Here is a 16,888-nt window from a genome sequence, read left to right as displayed (position 1 = left end):
TAGCAAAAGAACAACAAAGTAAAACCAATTAAGTAGAAAGAAATACCAGAAAGCAACAATCAATGAAAGTGAAAACAGACCAGTAACAGAGAAAATCAACAAAGCCAAAGCTAGTTCTTTGAAAAGATTTAAAAAAAATAAGAAGTGGAATAATTGCTAGTAACACTGCTCAGGAAAAAAACACATAAATTGAGGGAATTTTGATCAAAGGATATACACTTGCAGTGAGAAGATGAACAAATTCTGTCCTGGAGAGCTAATTTACAGCACTGTGATACACAGTTAATGATACTGTATCACATACTTGAAAGTTGCTGAGAGACTAGATCTTCAATATTCTCACCACAAAACAGAAGTGATAATTATGTGACATGATGGAGGTGTTAGCTAAGGCTAAGGTAATCATACTGTAAAATATAAATGAATCAAATCAATACTTTGTACACCTCAAACTTATACAATGATGTATCAATTATATCTCAGTTTTTAAAAAACAATAGGGACTGGGATGAGGGTGAGTGCCACTAAAAAGCTGTGGGCATTAAAAGGATAAAGAGGGAATATTATAACCAACAATATGACAAAAACTAGACATCTTCAATGAAATGGGAAAAATCTCAACAACAATAACAAAAAAACCCAAACTGACATAAAATGAAAAAAATCTTATTAACATTATACCTGTAAAAGAAATTCAATTTCTTTCTTTCTTTTACAATTTTAGACTCAGACGGTCTCACTGTTGAATTCTTTCAGACATTTAATACCAATCTTAAACTCTCAGAAAATAAAAAGAACACTTTCAAGCTTGTCTTATGAGGCCAGCACAATCTTAATATCAAAATCTGACAAAGATATTATAAAACAAAGAGAAAATTATAGACTGATATCCTTCATGAATATGGATACCAAATCCTTCACAAAATAGTAGCAAATCAAATTCAGTAATGTATTAAAGGGATAATACTTCATGACCAAGTGGGATTTATCCCAACAAAAAACAAGGGTGGTTTAATATTAAAATACTGTACCACATTAACAGAATATAAAAGAAAATCCATATGTGCATTTAGAAAAATGCAGAAAAAGCATTTGACAAAATTCAATGCCAATTCTCAGAAAACTAGAAATAGAGGGGAATGTCCTCAATCCAGTAAAGGACATTTATTGAAAACCTAAAGTTAATGGTAACCATAGCTAATGGTAAAATATGGAACATTTTCCCATAAGATCAGGAACAATGCAAGAATCTCACCACTTTATGAAATAGTGTAATGAAAATGAAGGTCCTAGCTATTGCATAAAAAAAAGAAAGACATAAAGATTAGAAAGAAGTAAAAGTCATCTTTATTTGGAGATGACATGACGGTTTACTTAGAAAATCCAAGGAATCTATAAAAAGAGACTAGAACTAATAAAATGAATATTTGTCAAGTTCAGATAATATAAAGTTACTAAGCAAAATTCAATTGTACATTTACATATTAGCAGCAAACAGCTGGAAACTGAAATTAGAATAATTCCATCTACAATAGCATCAACAGGCATGAACTACTTTGGAATAAACTTTTAAATGTGCACAGCCCCTCCAATGAAAACTATAAAACATCACTGAAGGAAATTAAAGAAGATAAAAATAAGTGGGAAAATATACTACATTTGCTCATGGATTGATAAGTTCAGTAGTGTTAAGATGTCAATTCTCCCTAAATTGATCTATAGATTCAACACAGTGCCAACTCAAAATCCCACCCAGCTTTCTTTCGTTTTTTTTTTTTTTTAATACAATTTGAGAACACAGACTATATACTTTCTGTGGATATGTACCTGTAATAAAGCGATCTTGAATAGAACAAAATCAAAAGACTTATACTACTTGACTTCAAGACTAACTACACTCTACAGTAGTAAAGACAGTGTGTTACTGGCATAAGGACTGACAAACAGATCAAGACAACAGAATACTAAGTTCAGAAATGGACCTAGTAATCATTTGATTTTCAACAAATATACCAAAGAAATCCAATGAGGAAAGTAAAGTCTTTTCAAGAAATAGTGCTGAAACAAATGGACATCTATATGGGGGAAAAAATAAGCCTTGATCCTTACCTTACACTACACACAAAAATTCTGAGGTTCAGAGACTTAACTGGGAAGGCTAAAACCGTAAAGCTTGTGGAAGAAAACAAGACAAAAACTTCATGACTTGGCATTAAGCAAAGGTTTCCTAGTTAGGGCACAGAAAATTATAACAAAAAAAAAAATAGATAAATAACAGGTTTCATCAAAATTATAAAATGTCTACTAATTAAAAGACATGAAGAATATGAGTAGGAGGCAAGCCACTGTGTGGGAGAAAATAGTCACGAAACAGATTTGAAAATAAATTGGCATTCAGGATATATAAAGAATCCCTACTACTTGATAATAAAAAGACAAAGAACTTCAATTTTTAAATGGGGGAATAACTTGAAAAGACACTTGATCAAAATAAGATATATAAAGCCAGGAATCTCAAGAAAAAATGTTCAATATCATTTTTCATCAAGGAAATGCAAATTAAAACCATGAGATACCACCAAGCACCCATTAAAATGGCTAACATTTTTTAAATTGACAATATCAAATCTTGGAGAAGATGTGGAACAACTAGAACTCTCATATATTTTAGGTGGCAATGTAAAATAATACAACCACTTTGGGAAATGATTCAGCAGTTTCTTATAAAGCTAAATACATACGCTATGGCCCAGCAATTCCTCAACTAGTATTTACTGAAGATAAATGAAAACGTATGTCCTCACAAATACCTGTACAAGAATGTTTATAGCAGCTTAATTCATAATGGCCAAAGCCCAGGAAATCATCAACAGGAAATTACAGCACAGTCATGCAAAAGGAAAATGCAATATATTCACAAAATTAAGTACTTCTCAGCAATATAAAAAGTACAGTATGATATATGCAGCAATATGGATGAATCTCAAAACAGGCTGAGTGTAAGAAACTTTACACAAAAGAGCACATATATTTACATGACTCTGGAAAACAGGCAAAATTAATCTGTGGTGAAAAAACAGAACATTGGTCATCTCTAGAAGGTTAGGATGTGATTGGCTTCAAAAAGGTATGAGAATACTTCGTGGGGAGATAGTGATATATCTTGATAGGGATTTGGGGTAACAGTAGTGTATGCATTTGACAAAACTCAATGAATGGTACATTTAATATTTATACATTTCATGTTTCATAAATCTTACTTCAAAAGAAAAAAATTATAAATAAATATTAAAATCTAGTCAATGATATGCATGTTGGAATATTTAGAGAAAAATGTATCTACAACTTCCTGTGAAATACATAAAAAATTAAGATGAGGTAGTGGATGGATAAATGGATAGATGTTTTATAAAGCAAATACAGTAAGATGTTTTGTTTTGTTTTGTTTTGCTTGTTTTTTAGTAAAATGTTGACAGAACCCAGATAGTGGATATAGAGGTATTCACTATCATATTCTTTAAATTTTTTGAAATTATTGAAAAATGTCTTTAAACATTAGAGGGAAAAGTTGTGATTTTGAGAACAGAAGAGATTGGAAAGCTAGATGCTAGAACCCAGGAAACAAAAATTTTTATCAGTGTACAGTACTGCCCAGGGACCATGGAACTCTGCTGGTCAATATGTCTGTCAGTTTAGAAGGGTATAGCTTATAATGGAGATGAATGAATCCAGTTATCCCAGCTTGACACTAGCCAATTAAGAGCATCAAACTAACTCTCCTTGTTCTGATAATCATGCTCCGTAACAGCCTTATGATGATTACAATCTAGCTTCTCACAGAGATTTTTACAGAAGGAAAAGAGAATATATGGGCCAATCAACAGCTAATTGGCAATTAAAGTTTCTACTGTTACTTAATGAGAGCATTATGATTTCTATAATAGACTTAAACATCTGGTTAGATGAAATTGTGTACATTAAAGCTGATCAAATCTCAGTCTACCAAAAACAAAATTGACTTCTCAGCTGATAAAAGGGATTATAAAATCAAAAATAATGATTTCTTTCCAAATCAGAATTCTAAGACCTTAGAATCAGAAAGGCTCCTGAGATCATGGTACTTATTATCTATTATTTCCTCATTAATCACTGTTGAGACACTAAATGAATGGCTTTCATGATTCCTTTCAAATGGAATCACCTCCAAAAAAGCATCTTATCAGGGCGTCTGGGTGGCTCAGTTGGTTAAGTGTCTGACTCTTGGTTTCAGCTCAGGTCATGATCTCACAATTTGAGTCTGAGCCCCATATTGGCCTCTGCACTGACAGTGTGGAGCTTGCTTGGGATTCTCCCTTTCTCTCTGCTCTTCCCCTGCTCACACCCTCTCTGTCTCTCTCAAAATACATAAATAATTTTTTTTAAAAAAGCATCCTATCAGGCAGAAGAGACAGAAAGTTTATACTACTTTCTGGAATAAATTCTCATTAGAGCACTCAAGTATAGATATAGCAAAGACAGATCATATTCGTAAGAAGTAAACATTTAATTACCTGTGTATCCTCAGTATAAACATCTGGGAGAGAAGTCTGAGATGCTGCTTCATGTTGTTGCAAGGTTGGTCTGCTTAGAAATTTGACTTGCTCTAAGGAAAGGAAAGTAAGTAAATAAAAATGATTTCTGCTGCAAGTCTGAAACTTGGTAAATTGTTATCTTCTAGAGATATACCACATGCTGCTTACTCCAGTTATCTTTTTTTAAATATTTTTTTTAATGTTTATTTACTTCTGAGACAGACGGAGCATGAGTGGGGGAGGGGCAGAGATAGAGGGAGACACAGAATCCAAAGCAGGCTCCAGGCTCAGAGCTGTCAGCACAGAGCCCAACATGGGGCTCAAAGTCACAGACCATGAGACCATGACCTGAGCCGAAGTCAGTCACTCAACCGACTGAGCCACCCAGGCACCCCTTACTCCAGTTATCTTAATTAAAATTATGCCAATGTCATGTTTTAACTGTTCACATGCTCTGAAGGACCAAAAGGCATCTCCGTAAACCACTTCCTTAAAAGGTAAAATAAAACAGGATTAGAATTTTTTACAAAGTCATTTTTCCTTAACCCCTTGAAAATGCCTTTAGTATTTTTAAATTTTATTTTCTTCACTCTACACTGAATCATTATGAGTCCCACCAAGATAATATGGCACAACTCTGCACATAAATATGGTCCAGTTAAGAGGACAGTGTGCTCATGTAACACACTGTTCCCATGTAATGCCTCTCAAGGCTTTCTGGTTAATGTTCAACTCCTCAATACAGATCTTCAGCTTAAGTTTTTCTAAAATCTTTCCTGCAAATGTATGCCAATCTCTTCGAATTAAATTAGAAGCATGTATTACTTTAATAATAAAACTTTTTTAAAAAATAAGTTTTCATTAGACCTTCTTAAAGGATAAAGATTTTCCTTAAAAAGAACTTTTTACCTTTAAGAAAAGCATTCAGATCCATCTTTACAAGTAAGGATGATTCCACACCATTCAGTTTCCCTACCTATGTACCTAGATCTAGCCTGAGTTTCCCAAAAATTAATTCAAATCCTACTCATTTATTGGGTAAAAATAACAACACAAGAAACAACAGGTGTCAATGAGGATGTGGAGAAAGGGGAATCCTCTTACACTGTTGGTGGGAATGCAAACTGGTGCAGCCACTCTGGAAAATAGTACAGAGGTTCCTCAAAGAGTTAAAAATAGAACTACCCTATGATCAAGCAGTTGCACTACTAGGTATTTACCCAAAGGATACAAAAATCGTATTCGAAGGGATTCATGCACCCCAGTGTTTATAGCAGCATTATCAACAACAGCCAAACTATGGAAAGAGCCCAAATGTCCATAGACTGATGAATGGATAAAGATGTGGCATATATATACAATGGAATATTATTCAGCCATCAAAAAGAACAAAATCTTGCCATTTGCAACAATGTGGATGGAACTAGAGTGTAGTATGCTAGTGAAATAAGTCAGAGAAAGACAAATACCATCTGATTTCACACATATGTGGAATTTAAGAAACAAAACAGATGAACATATGGGGGGTGGCATGGAGAGAGGGAAACAAACTAAAAGAGACTCTTTAAAGACAGAGAACAAACTGAGGGTTATCAGAGGGAGGTGGATGGGAGATGGACTAGATGGGTGATAGGTATAAGGAGGGCACTTATGATGAGCACTGGGTGTTGTATGTAAGTGATGAATCACTGAATTCTACTCTTGAAACCAATATTGCACTGTATGTTAACTAAAATTTAAAGAAAAATTTGAAGAAAACAAAAAACAAATCCTACTCATTTCAGTTACTGAAACTTTCAGATCACAGTCATGTTTCACATAGCATTCTTTTTAATACATGACACATCATTATCAATAGTTTTTATTTCTGTAATGATAATTATAATATTAAGTCAGATTATAACTTCAGCCAGAGATAGGAAAAATGACAAAGAGTTCAGAAGAGATGTCTTTCGTAATTCTGCTAATGATTCAATTGCTTTGAGCAAATGATGTCATTAACATATCCCTGAAATTCTGAAGTAGGAGACACTCAGGTGCTAACCAAGTAGACTTGAAAAGCAACCAAATACTGACCTTCCAGTTGTTGAATAGCCTGGGCTGAATGAACTGCTTGTTCACTCTTATCTTGGAGAAGCTTTGAATTTTCCTCCTTTAGAGCATTACAGGCAGAATGTAGCTCTTGCTCAGTCTTCTGAAGACTCGAAATGTGAGAGATCTTCTCTTCCATTTCTGCTTTGTGCTTCTGCTCTAAAGCACTGTACCGGGACTGTAGTTCAGCCTGGGCTTGACCTGCTTGCTCAAGCTGCTCCAGAAGATGATGCATTTCTTCCTGCAGGTTATGGAAAGATAATTTTCTCTCTGTCACCTCAAGTTGCATCTTTTCCATTAGAATCTTGGACTCCTGTCTTTCTGTTTCCACAGTGTTCCTTAAAGTATTATGCTCAGCTTCCATCTGCTGTAACTGCTGAGAGAGAATCTAAGAAAAAAAGACAAAGCTTCATGAGCTATAAATTCATTCTTTCATTTCAATAAGCATAGTGAAGTACCTGTTCTAGGTGAAGCATGGGGCTAGAGACCCAGGACCAAACCTAAAATTGCATAAGACCCTGTATTTGCTCCTTGATACTTTTAACAGTTTCTATTCATACATACTTATTTGTGCGTCATCTTTTATTTTCTGTCTCTCCCATTACAAAATAAGTTCAGTAAGTGAAGGGACTTTATCATCACTGTTCTCTAGCACCAAGCATAGTGCATGCCACAATGAGTACCTGGTACTCAATAAATATTGAATGAACGAATGAATGAATGAATGTCGTTCCTGCCCTCATGGAACTCAGAGTTCAGTGGGAGTCACATTTAACCAGATAATTATAATTCAAAAGTGATAGAGGCCATGAGAGAGATACTTAGGTATTAACAGGAGCAGAGAAAAAGGGAAATTTGCCAAAAGTCACATAGTTGTAACTATTTGTATAGTAACTATCTAGTAAGAGGCACAACTGAGATTTGAACCTAACTGCCTGAAGACAGTGAGAGGAGCCTCGGGATCAGGATATAGGTTTTATTAGGATGGGAGATCTGGGAACATGTTTCTATGCAAGACGTCCTTCTCAAGAAGAGTTGAAAATTAAGAAGAAAGAAGATGATTGACTTTCTCCAGCAGCACGCAGCACCCAGACGAATAAGCAAAGAATCTGGACTATAGCACCGATTCTACATTAGGATTTGGCTACCTGAATGTGATAAGACAAGGACATAGGGAACCTAAGGTCTGATAAAAGAGTATTCCAAATGGTCAAACATGGGTCAACAGCAGATGGGGAAAGGAGAGAGGCCAAGAAAGAACTAACACACCAGAGGAACAAAGTGAAAGGACCGAAGGATCTCAATGAGAATAAAGGTCAAGACAGCCTGAGAAAGGGAATGACAGGATGGGTTACAGCCTGGGATGGGATACTTGAGCTTAAGATTTTAGAACATCTTTGTCTGATCACTTTAGATTCAGGGAATACTGCATGGTGGGATTATTTCAAGCCAACAGAAAATCAACAAAAACAAACAAGGGATAGTAAAAATCAGGCACAAGAACCATTCGAGATACCAAAGGAGCAAACTAACAGAAAGGAAACTCACTAGAAGACAGTATGACATTCTACAGAAACTAGGCTTCATGAGCTATAAATTCATTCTTTCATTTCAATAAGCATAGTGAATTCAATAAGCATAGGTGAAGCATGGGGCTAGAGACCCAGGACCAAACCTAAAATTGCATAAGACCTAAAAGCACAAAGGAAAAAGCAAGAATAAAAGATACAAATAAAAGCAAGAATAAAAGATACAAAAGGTAAGCTTATCGTTATATCACCACCATGTAAGCACAGGGTATTTGTTGAAAGAATGAATGGCACCTATTCTCAGAAGGCTTACGATGTATGGAATGCCTGGGTGGCTCAGTTGGTTAAGCGTCTGACTTTTGATTTTGGCTCAGATCATGCTGTCACGATTCATGAGATAGAGCCCCAAGCTGGGCTCCCCATTGACAGCACAAAGCCTGCTTGGGATTCTCTCTCTCTCCCTTTCTCTCTGCCCCTCCTCCACTCCTCCATGTGTACATGCTCTCTCGCTCTCTCTCTCTCTCAAAAATAAATGAGAGGCGCTCGGGTTGTGGCTTAGCCAGTTGAGTGTCTTACTTTGGCTCAGGTCATGATCTTGCGGTCTATGAGATCAAGTCCTGCGTTGGGCTCTGTGCTGACAGTTCTGAGCCTGGAGTCTGCTTTGGATTCTGTGTCTCTATCTCTCTTTGCCCTCCCCCATTTTCTCTCTTTCTCAAAAATAAATAAACATTAAAAAAATTATAAATAAATAAACTTTAAAAAGAAGGCTTATGATGTTATATGTGCTGCCTGGGAAACTAAAGTGGAAATGAATACTCCACTCCTAAGACAGGCAGTAAAGATCACAAGGCAGTACCTGGTTTTTCTCTTCGGCAGCAGTCAGCTCCTGTTGTAGCAAGTCCACCACCTGAGCACGGCCCAATAAGGCTTCCTCATGCTCTTCAAGCTTCCTCTGCAGCACCCTTAATTTCTGAGAAGGAAATGTTTTAGATACAATGTGCTAAACCAATGAGCACCATTATCTGCTTACCTTTCGAAATATTATGTAGATTTGTGTACTTCTGTTTTTTGGATGTTGAGATGACAGATTAAAGAGTGGGACACCAGCATGCCATGCTCCCCCTCCAGCACAAAAAAGAATCTCCGAAATTGCCTTCTCCAGTACACTGACAACAACCAAACTGAGACACAAGCAAGCCCCTGAATTAGGGAGGCTTTTTAATAGAGAAAATAAAACATCCACTTCTAAAATCATATAGTCAATGTCCTACTCCTAAGTAACATAAGTACATGTATATCTCACTCACCAAAGAGAACATTCTCTGCAGGCAAGAACCATTTCTCTTCTAGCTTCATGCACAGGACATGCACTCGATACACATTTGTTGGACAAATAAATCAATGATACATGTATATATTAATATACTACTTCAAAGAGTGCTATATTCTGAAACTTTATTTAGTGGTGTATTCTGAAGGATTACTTAGAACGTGGAAGAAGTTTTCACTCAAAAACAATTAAATGCATCAACCATGAAATACCACTGGAGCACTTTTAGTTACCAGACTGCACTACACACTAAATAAAAACAAATACCTTCAAGTTAGTAGATGATAAACTTAAAAACAATGAAGCCAATTTCCAAAATATACCCAATGAATTTTTTTAGAATAATTGATTTAATAAGAGACTTTATGATTTCCAAATCACTCCTTTACATCTTTATGATTTTTTGAAAGTTTAAAACTGGCTTCATTGATTTGAAGCTTTGGATCAGGTCTTTAATGCAGCTACAATTGGCAAACTGAAGAGAAACCAATTTCTGACTACCACATACATTTGCCAATTAAATTTAGCTTTTGAGTACCAACAACCTGGTTAGAGGCATAAAAGGCAAGGTAAGGACAAGAAAAAATAAATAATTAATATGCGACAGAAGACAAGATCACCAAAAAGAAGCCAATTAAGGAGCACACTAAGACCAAGTAGAGAGCAGTATGCAAAGGTAGAAAATTTAATTAAAAGTTAACCAAATGACAGTCATTCTACTAAGTTTTAGCAACACACCTGTTGCATCTCTGTTTCCACATCTGCCTGGGTTACTAACTGAAGAAGCTCATCTTCATGAAGACGAACTTGTGTTTCAAAGCGGGCATCTTTCTCTCGGACCACCTGCTGCATGGAACTCAACTAAAGACACACACCAGAGAAACTATACACGTTACACTCCCCGAATATAGCACAAACAAAACTCACACACTATTCTCCAAAGATAGACACTGAGAACTGATAGACAATAGAGTTTTTAAATTAAATTTTTAATGTCAAGGATGAGAATGCTGAAAGAGAGACAGGCCTGACAATAACTTCCAGTGTAAGAGAAATCCTCTTATCAAATTCAGAAATCAGCCTAAATACAAATTGTGATTAAAAATTATATTTGCATGGCTACTAAAATGTTTAAATATACAAGAAGTATAGTTTTTAAAAGTTCTGCAGAGATTAGAATATTAAACCTACAAAGTGAAATTAGGTTTCTGTTAAGTCCTAGGCACATCAATATCACACTCATGCTCAAAAACTTTCAGTGAAAAATCTCATGCCCTATTAAGTCAAACTTCAAACTAATGGATCTTTTATTCAAAATTCTCTACAACTGGAATAAATCCCATTTGATTGTGGTGAATGATTTTTTAAATGTATTGGTTGGATTCAGTTTGCTAGTATTTTATTGAGAATTTTTGCATCCATGTTCATCAGGAATATCGACTCGTCTTATCTTCAAAGAACTGCTTTTACCAAAGACCTTGGTATATTTCTAAACTCTTACCACCTCTTCCTGACACCACTATATTCAGGTGTCATTACTTGCAGGCTTCTAGATCACCCTTATTTGTAAATGGCTCTTAACAGAATAAAATGGAAATAAATAGACTGTGAGCTGTTTAACATCAGTGTTTTTGTTTTGCTCTGTTCTGCAGTTATGTGTGTGTGCACGTGCACATGTGTGTCTGCATATGAATGCCTACTTACTCATTTCTTTAAGATCTGTAGTGTGTGTGTGTGCATGCGTGTGCACATGTGTGTCTGCATATGAATGCCTACTTATTCATTTCCTTAAGATCTGTAGTTGAGTATGCTGACCTCATCTTAGCTTGCCCAGTTTGTATTGGTCCTTCAACTACTGCTAATTTTTTCAATTTATGACATCTTGAATTATCTCAGCTCTCCTTCTGGGTAGGAAAAAAAAACTTTGTAATTTTTTTATCTTAATTCTGACATTACTATGAATCTGGAATCCTGTGTTGCAAGTGTATAGGCATTGGAGTCCTTCATTACCAAATGCATCTACGTATCCTTTCCTATAAATGTACCATATTCCTGTTTAATCTCTGTGACTTTGCTCAGACCATTCCTCACAAATGGAATACTTTCCCCCATCTTGTCGAGATTAATATCTATCCATCACAGTTTTACCTAATTTTTCCATGTACCTTCCTTGGATATCACACTCATGGTAACCTCTTTCATCTCTCAAAATACTTTCCATTTGTGTTGATGCTTGCTATTCACTCATTCTGAATGGTTTGCATTATGATGGATCTGTTAATAATATATTTATATTCTTGGCTTTCCATGTTTTATGCCACTCAGTAAAATACATATTTTGTATTTCTCTATGCTACATTATATATAGTGCTTCTGCCTAAAACGGACACAATAAAAGCTAATAGTTTTGTAAAAGTAAGCATTTCGGGATATACAATATTAACTGTATACATAGCAGCAGACCATCCATGGACAGAAAACACCGTTAATATTATAATTTATCAAAAAATTAAACACCCAATGGAAAGAATTAACTATTATGCAAAGATACTTCAAGGGAAAAAACAAATTCACGAGTCAAAAGCATTCTCAAGGGAAAAATATAGGGTTGGGTGGTCAAGCTGGAAATTTAGAAAAACAGCCAGAGAGAAGGAGTTGAGGATGCCAGTCCAAACAGTCTGGTCCTGGTAGCAGAAATAAATATGAAGAATGTCAAATACTAGTGCCTTTTAACATTGAATCATGTAACCTATACCACTTTCTCATCATATACTAAGAAACCTTCTGATTATAATTTAACTTCTCAGTAAGATTTTACTATAGGGAAAGAAGGGACCTAATCATTTGTATTTCTTTTTGTTTACCTTACCAGTCCCCTCCAAACAACACAAGCCAAATCATAAAAGACTGAATTTCTGTGTGCTATTAAAACCAAATTACAGGACTGTAGAACTTAGAAACAGCCATCAAGGGGCTCTCTTTCCCTCTTTCCCTCTCTCCCTGGACTGCCACACCCCTGCTTACACTCTTTCTCTCAAAAGAAATAAACTAAAAAAAAAAAGAAAAAAAGTATCTGAATTATACCGTTAATATTATAATATTATGTATGTATCATGTAATAACCCATTAGACTTTCATGATTCTTTATTCTAACCATTATGAGGTACCTTCCCCCCTACCTGAGCAGCTTGTTCTGCCTGCGTCTGGCTGAGCTGGGCTTTCAGAGTGCTAATGAGTTCTTCCTTCTCTTGGAGCTGTTGCTTCATAATTAAAAATTCTTCCACCTCTGTTGAGCGCTTATCAAATGGAAGACACAGAAGGAAAAAAATAGTTATTTAAACAAAAGAATTAGCACGCTTAATTCTTTGACCTCGCCGTCTCATTTGCCCCAATACCTACCAATATCCTTCTGATTTCCACTTAACACAAAAGTGAACTACATGTGCGTAGTGGTTTTTAAAAAGTAATTATCAGAATTATTTGTCAGAGGAAAATAGAAGCAATAGCAGCAATTTTTCAACTTCTCTGAATCCTCACATTGAAACAGACAGCACAACTAAATAGTAAAACCAAAAACCCATAGATAATATTCACAATGAAATTAGGAAGGTAGTCCCACAAACTCCAAAATACAAGCAGGCAGAGCAAACCACCAAAAGGCACAAGACCTGCATGGTATTAAGAGCCTACGCAAAGGAAGAAGGCAGCAACAGAGCAACAGTAATGGCCTTGAGAACAGGAAAATCCCCAAATAGCCAACAAGTTCTTACTGGAAAGCACAGTTGGCCAATCTAAGAACAGCAGCTTAAATTGGCAGGGCTTTTCCATTCCCCAATACTGGGTAAATGTAAGGGATCCACAGGAAAAAGGACTAAAAGGCTAGATCAGCCTAGCCCCTCTGAATTCTCAAAACTGACTCATCAGGGCTGCCTTCCAAGATTCAGGGCTGCCTTCCAAGACACAGACCGGAAATAAGAAGAAACTTCTAGGAGTGAAATAAAAATTACACAGAATAGAGACAACAGAAACAGAAGAAAAAGGTCTATACACATGTTGTATAATTCATTATCAACTAGCCACATGTGACTACAGAAGGCCTGAAATATGCCTAATGCAAATGAGTTTAATTATAAATATAATTATAATTAAAGTACAAATTATTTCCCATTAAATTCAACTATATTTCACTTCTTTGCATCATGTCATATACTCTTGAATTGTTAAACAAGTAAGAAGTGTGCGTGCTATTCCTGCTATTACAATAAATACATCATCTAGTCAGTGTCAGTGGATTCACTCAGTTTGAATGATTTTTTTCCTACATACTCATGTAACACCGAAATGTGTTTATCTGAATCCTTTGTGCAGACAACATGAGTCACAGTTGATACCTATGCAGATCATACGAAAAATGATGTTTCAGCCCTCAGTTCAGTTATTGGAAAGCGTTTAAGTATGTCTGGAACAACTTAAAATGAATCTACTTTTTCAATTGGAAATTTTAGGAAATCTACACAGAGATGAAGTATTTCTAATGAGAATTTAGTAACCCAAATTGAGACATAATGTAAAAATACACACCAAATTTCAGACTGTGCAAAAAAAGAAAAAGTAAAATACACAGAAATAATTATATTAATTTCAAAAGTATATTTTGAATATATTGGACTAAATGAAAAATATTTTTGAAATTAATTTTACCTTCCTGTTCTTTATCTTTTGTAATATAGCCACTACAAAATTTTTAAAATTATACGTGTGGTTTACATTATATTACTATTGAATCCAGTTGCCAGATCTTTGGACAGACACACACACACACACACACAAAAGAGAGAGAGAGAGAGAGAGAGAAAAGTCTCTTCAGTAAATAAAGTTCTCCTGAACGAAGCCTCTCTCCAAAAGTTTAGAAAAATTAACTGCACACAAAAATAAGGAACATAAAAGGATCAAGGTTAAATTTCATACAAAGTTATTATTAAAAAAAAGACTAAGGAGCAGAATAATATTCTTAAAGATCATAATAACAGAACTGAGACATGTTAAAAATAAAATAAAATAAAAAACCAAACCCGCCATGTATTTCAAAAGTTGTTAAAAAATAAAGAAAATTATATAAAACACAGAAGAACAACATAAATCAAAATTAGAAATTTCAGAAAAAGAAATCTAAACAAGAAATAACACAAAAGTAAACAAACACAAAACAGAATGCCTTAAGTGAAGTAAGAAAAAAAAAAGAAAGTTACAGTGAAGAAAGAAAGAAAAAGGAACTAAGAGTGACAAATACTAAAGATAATCAAAAAAGGAACATACAGATAATAGAAGTTCTTAAAGAAGAAAACATACCAAATATTACAAGCTATATAATTCAAGAAAACTCTTCTGAAATAAAAAATATGTGAAACCATATATTAAAAAAGCATAATAGGGGGCGTCTGGGTGGCTCAGTTGGTTGAGCATCAGACTTCGGCTCAGGTCATGATCTCGTGGTCTGTGAGTTCGAGCCCTGCATCAGGCTCTGTGCTACAGCTCAGAGCCTGGAGCCTGCTTCGGATTCTGTGTCTCCCTCTCTCTCTGCCCCTCCCCCACTCGTGCTCTGTCTCTCTCTCTCTCTCTCTCTCTCTCTCTGTCAAGGGTGAATAAACATTAAAAATTTTTTTTAAAAAAAGCATAATAGGAATCCACAAATATCAACCACGAATGGCAAACACCGATTACTAGACTTAGGCAGGAAGGAAGGGAAGTTGGTGAGGGAAGGAAAGGGAAGAAGAAAGAAAATTGACAGATACATAGGTAAGCATCTGTTGGGTATCTAGAAAAATGTATTTATGGTATAATAATCCATTGGGCCTTAGTGATTCATTAACCTAATGATTATGAGGTGACTAAACACCCCTACCTGTGTAGTTTGCTCTGCCTGTGCCTGGGTAAGTTGGGCTTGCAAACAGCTAATTAGTTCTTCCTTCTCCTGGAGTTTATGTTTTATCTTTTCTACTTCCATCTCTTCCTCTGTAGAACTCTTATCATGCTGAAAATACAGGAGATAAAGTTATTTATTTAAAATAATTACAACTAATACATATGTGATCTTTTGTTCTAACTTGCCCTATATAACTATTTGAGTATAGTTTCATAAATGGGAGCAAGAAATAACACCTGACCTATCAACCAGGAAGGAATCTTAGAGTTTTCCCATTTTAGTATGGCCAGGTAGCTCCTTGCTAGACTCATCCTCAATCAGGTAACAGCTATCAACTCTGAACAATACAGGAAAACAGCTACTTGAAAATGCTAGAGGGCAACCAAAAGCAGGAAGATACTGGAGGGAGTCAATACTTGGAAGAAATGATACTGAGTTTCCCATTTTTATGGTTTGTCTGAGGACAAAACCAGTCAGCACCACACAGGACTAAAACTTAATAGAAAATTCATAGTCTCACTGCCTTGAAAAACCAGAGGACAGAATTTAGGAAAACACAGGTGCTGTTAAGTGAGGGGTAAAACATCATACAAGACCCAGTAAAGGGAAATCCAAATCTTTCAAGTCTATTTTTTCCCCCCGAAAAGTTCTTCCTCAGATTGAACCAGATTCTCCCTCCCTACTGAATTCACCACCCTCAAATGAACCAAGTCTGCTTATTAGAACTACGCAAGATAATTTTATACTTTCTTCTACGTAATACTTTGTCAAGCATCTGAGGATTGCTGTCATTTCTTCGACTATACTTTCCAGAGACTGTCTAGCTCTGTAAATGGGTATCCAATAGTATAAAGCTGCTATAACTAATTGCTGAAACTTAGAAATCGTTTGAATTCAACCCTCTTATTTAACAGAAGAAGGAAATGAAGTTGTGGTCTCAGACCTTAAAAAAAAAAAAGCAGAGTATAAAATGGATAACTTAAAAATCTAACAACATAGTAGAGGGAAAGTTAGAAGAAACAAAGCAACGTGGGGAGACAGGCTGGTACCACAACTATGAGAAGAAACAATTATCAGAGGAAAAACCAAGAACTAAGAAAAGAATCTAGATGAACAAGTAATCTGAGAAGAATGAGAAAAGCTCCTAAAATAAGTTTTGAGAAGTTAAATAAAGCTATGGAAAAGTAATGTCTTCTGAGCATTAGATCCAGAGAGAAAAGACTAACCAGGGTACTAGGAAGCTAACCAGTGACCCCAAAGGTTGTGCCTAGAGAATCAATTACAACCTCATTTCCCAAAACTAAAAACATTGAACAAGGTGAAATTAAGAAAATGAAAATAATGGGGCGCCTGGGTGGCTCAGTCGGTTAAGGTTCTGACTTCAGCTCAGGTCATGAACTCACAGTCTGTGTGTTCAAGCCCCGCATCAGGCTTTGTGCTGACA

At 35.5% G+C, this 16,888-nt stretch overlaps 1 protein-coding gene across 7 annotated transcripts in view; it reads right to left on the bottom strand.

Annotated features, from left to right (window-relative positions):
• The window catches only part of GOLGB1 (golgin B1), an 88,006-nt gene that overhangs the window by 45,334 nt on the left and 25,784 nt on the right, over nucleotides 1-16,888 (bottom strand). For 5 of the 7 annotated variants that reach the window (XM_047100193.1, XM_047100199.1, XM_047100198.1 and 2 more), the window contains 6 exons: nucleotides 15,424-15,552; nucleotides 12,701-12,817; nucleotides 10,260-10,382; nucleotides 9,048-9,161; nucleotides 6,648-7,050; nucleotides 4,551-4,642 (listed from right to left, as the gene is read on the bottom strand). In XM_047100193.1, coding sequence (XP_046956149.1) covers nucleotides 4,551-4,642; nucleotides 6,648-7,050; nucleotides 9,048-9,161; nucleotides 10,260-10,382; nucleotides 12,701-12,817; nucleotides 15,424-15,552 — 978 coding nt within the window. Of the gene's footprint in view, nucleotides 1-4,550; nucleotides 4,643-6,647; nucleotides 7,051-9,047; nucleotides 9,162-9,498; nucleotides 9,526-10,259; nucleotides 10,383-12,700; nucleotides 12,818-15,423; nucleotides 15,553-16,888 lie in introns of those variants that run through there. The other 2 variants (XM_047100196.1, XM_047100197.1) reach the window with 2 other exon arrangements.

The sequence above is a fragment of the Lynx rufus genome, unplaced genomic scaffold (genome assembly GCF_022079265.1).
Source record: "Lynx rufus isolate CCGP_SWC_20201006 ecotype Redwood Valley unplaced genomic scaffold, mLynRuf1.p SCAF_5, whole genome shotgun sequence".
In the NCBI taxonomy this organism is placed as follows: domain Eukaryota; kingdom Metazoa; phylum Chordata; class Mammalia; order Carnivora; family Felidae; genus Lynx; species Lynx rufus.
Note: the sequence above shows the minus strand (reverse complement) of the source record. Positions and strands in the feature narration are given on the sequence as shown.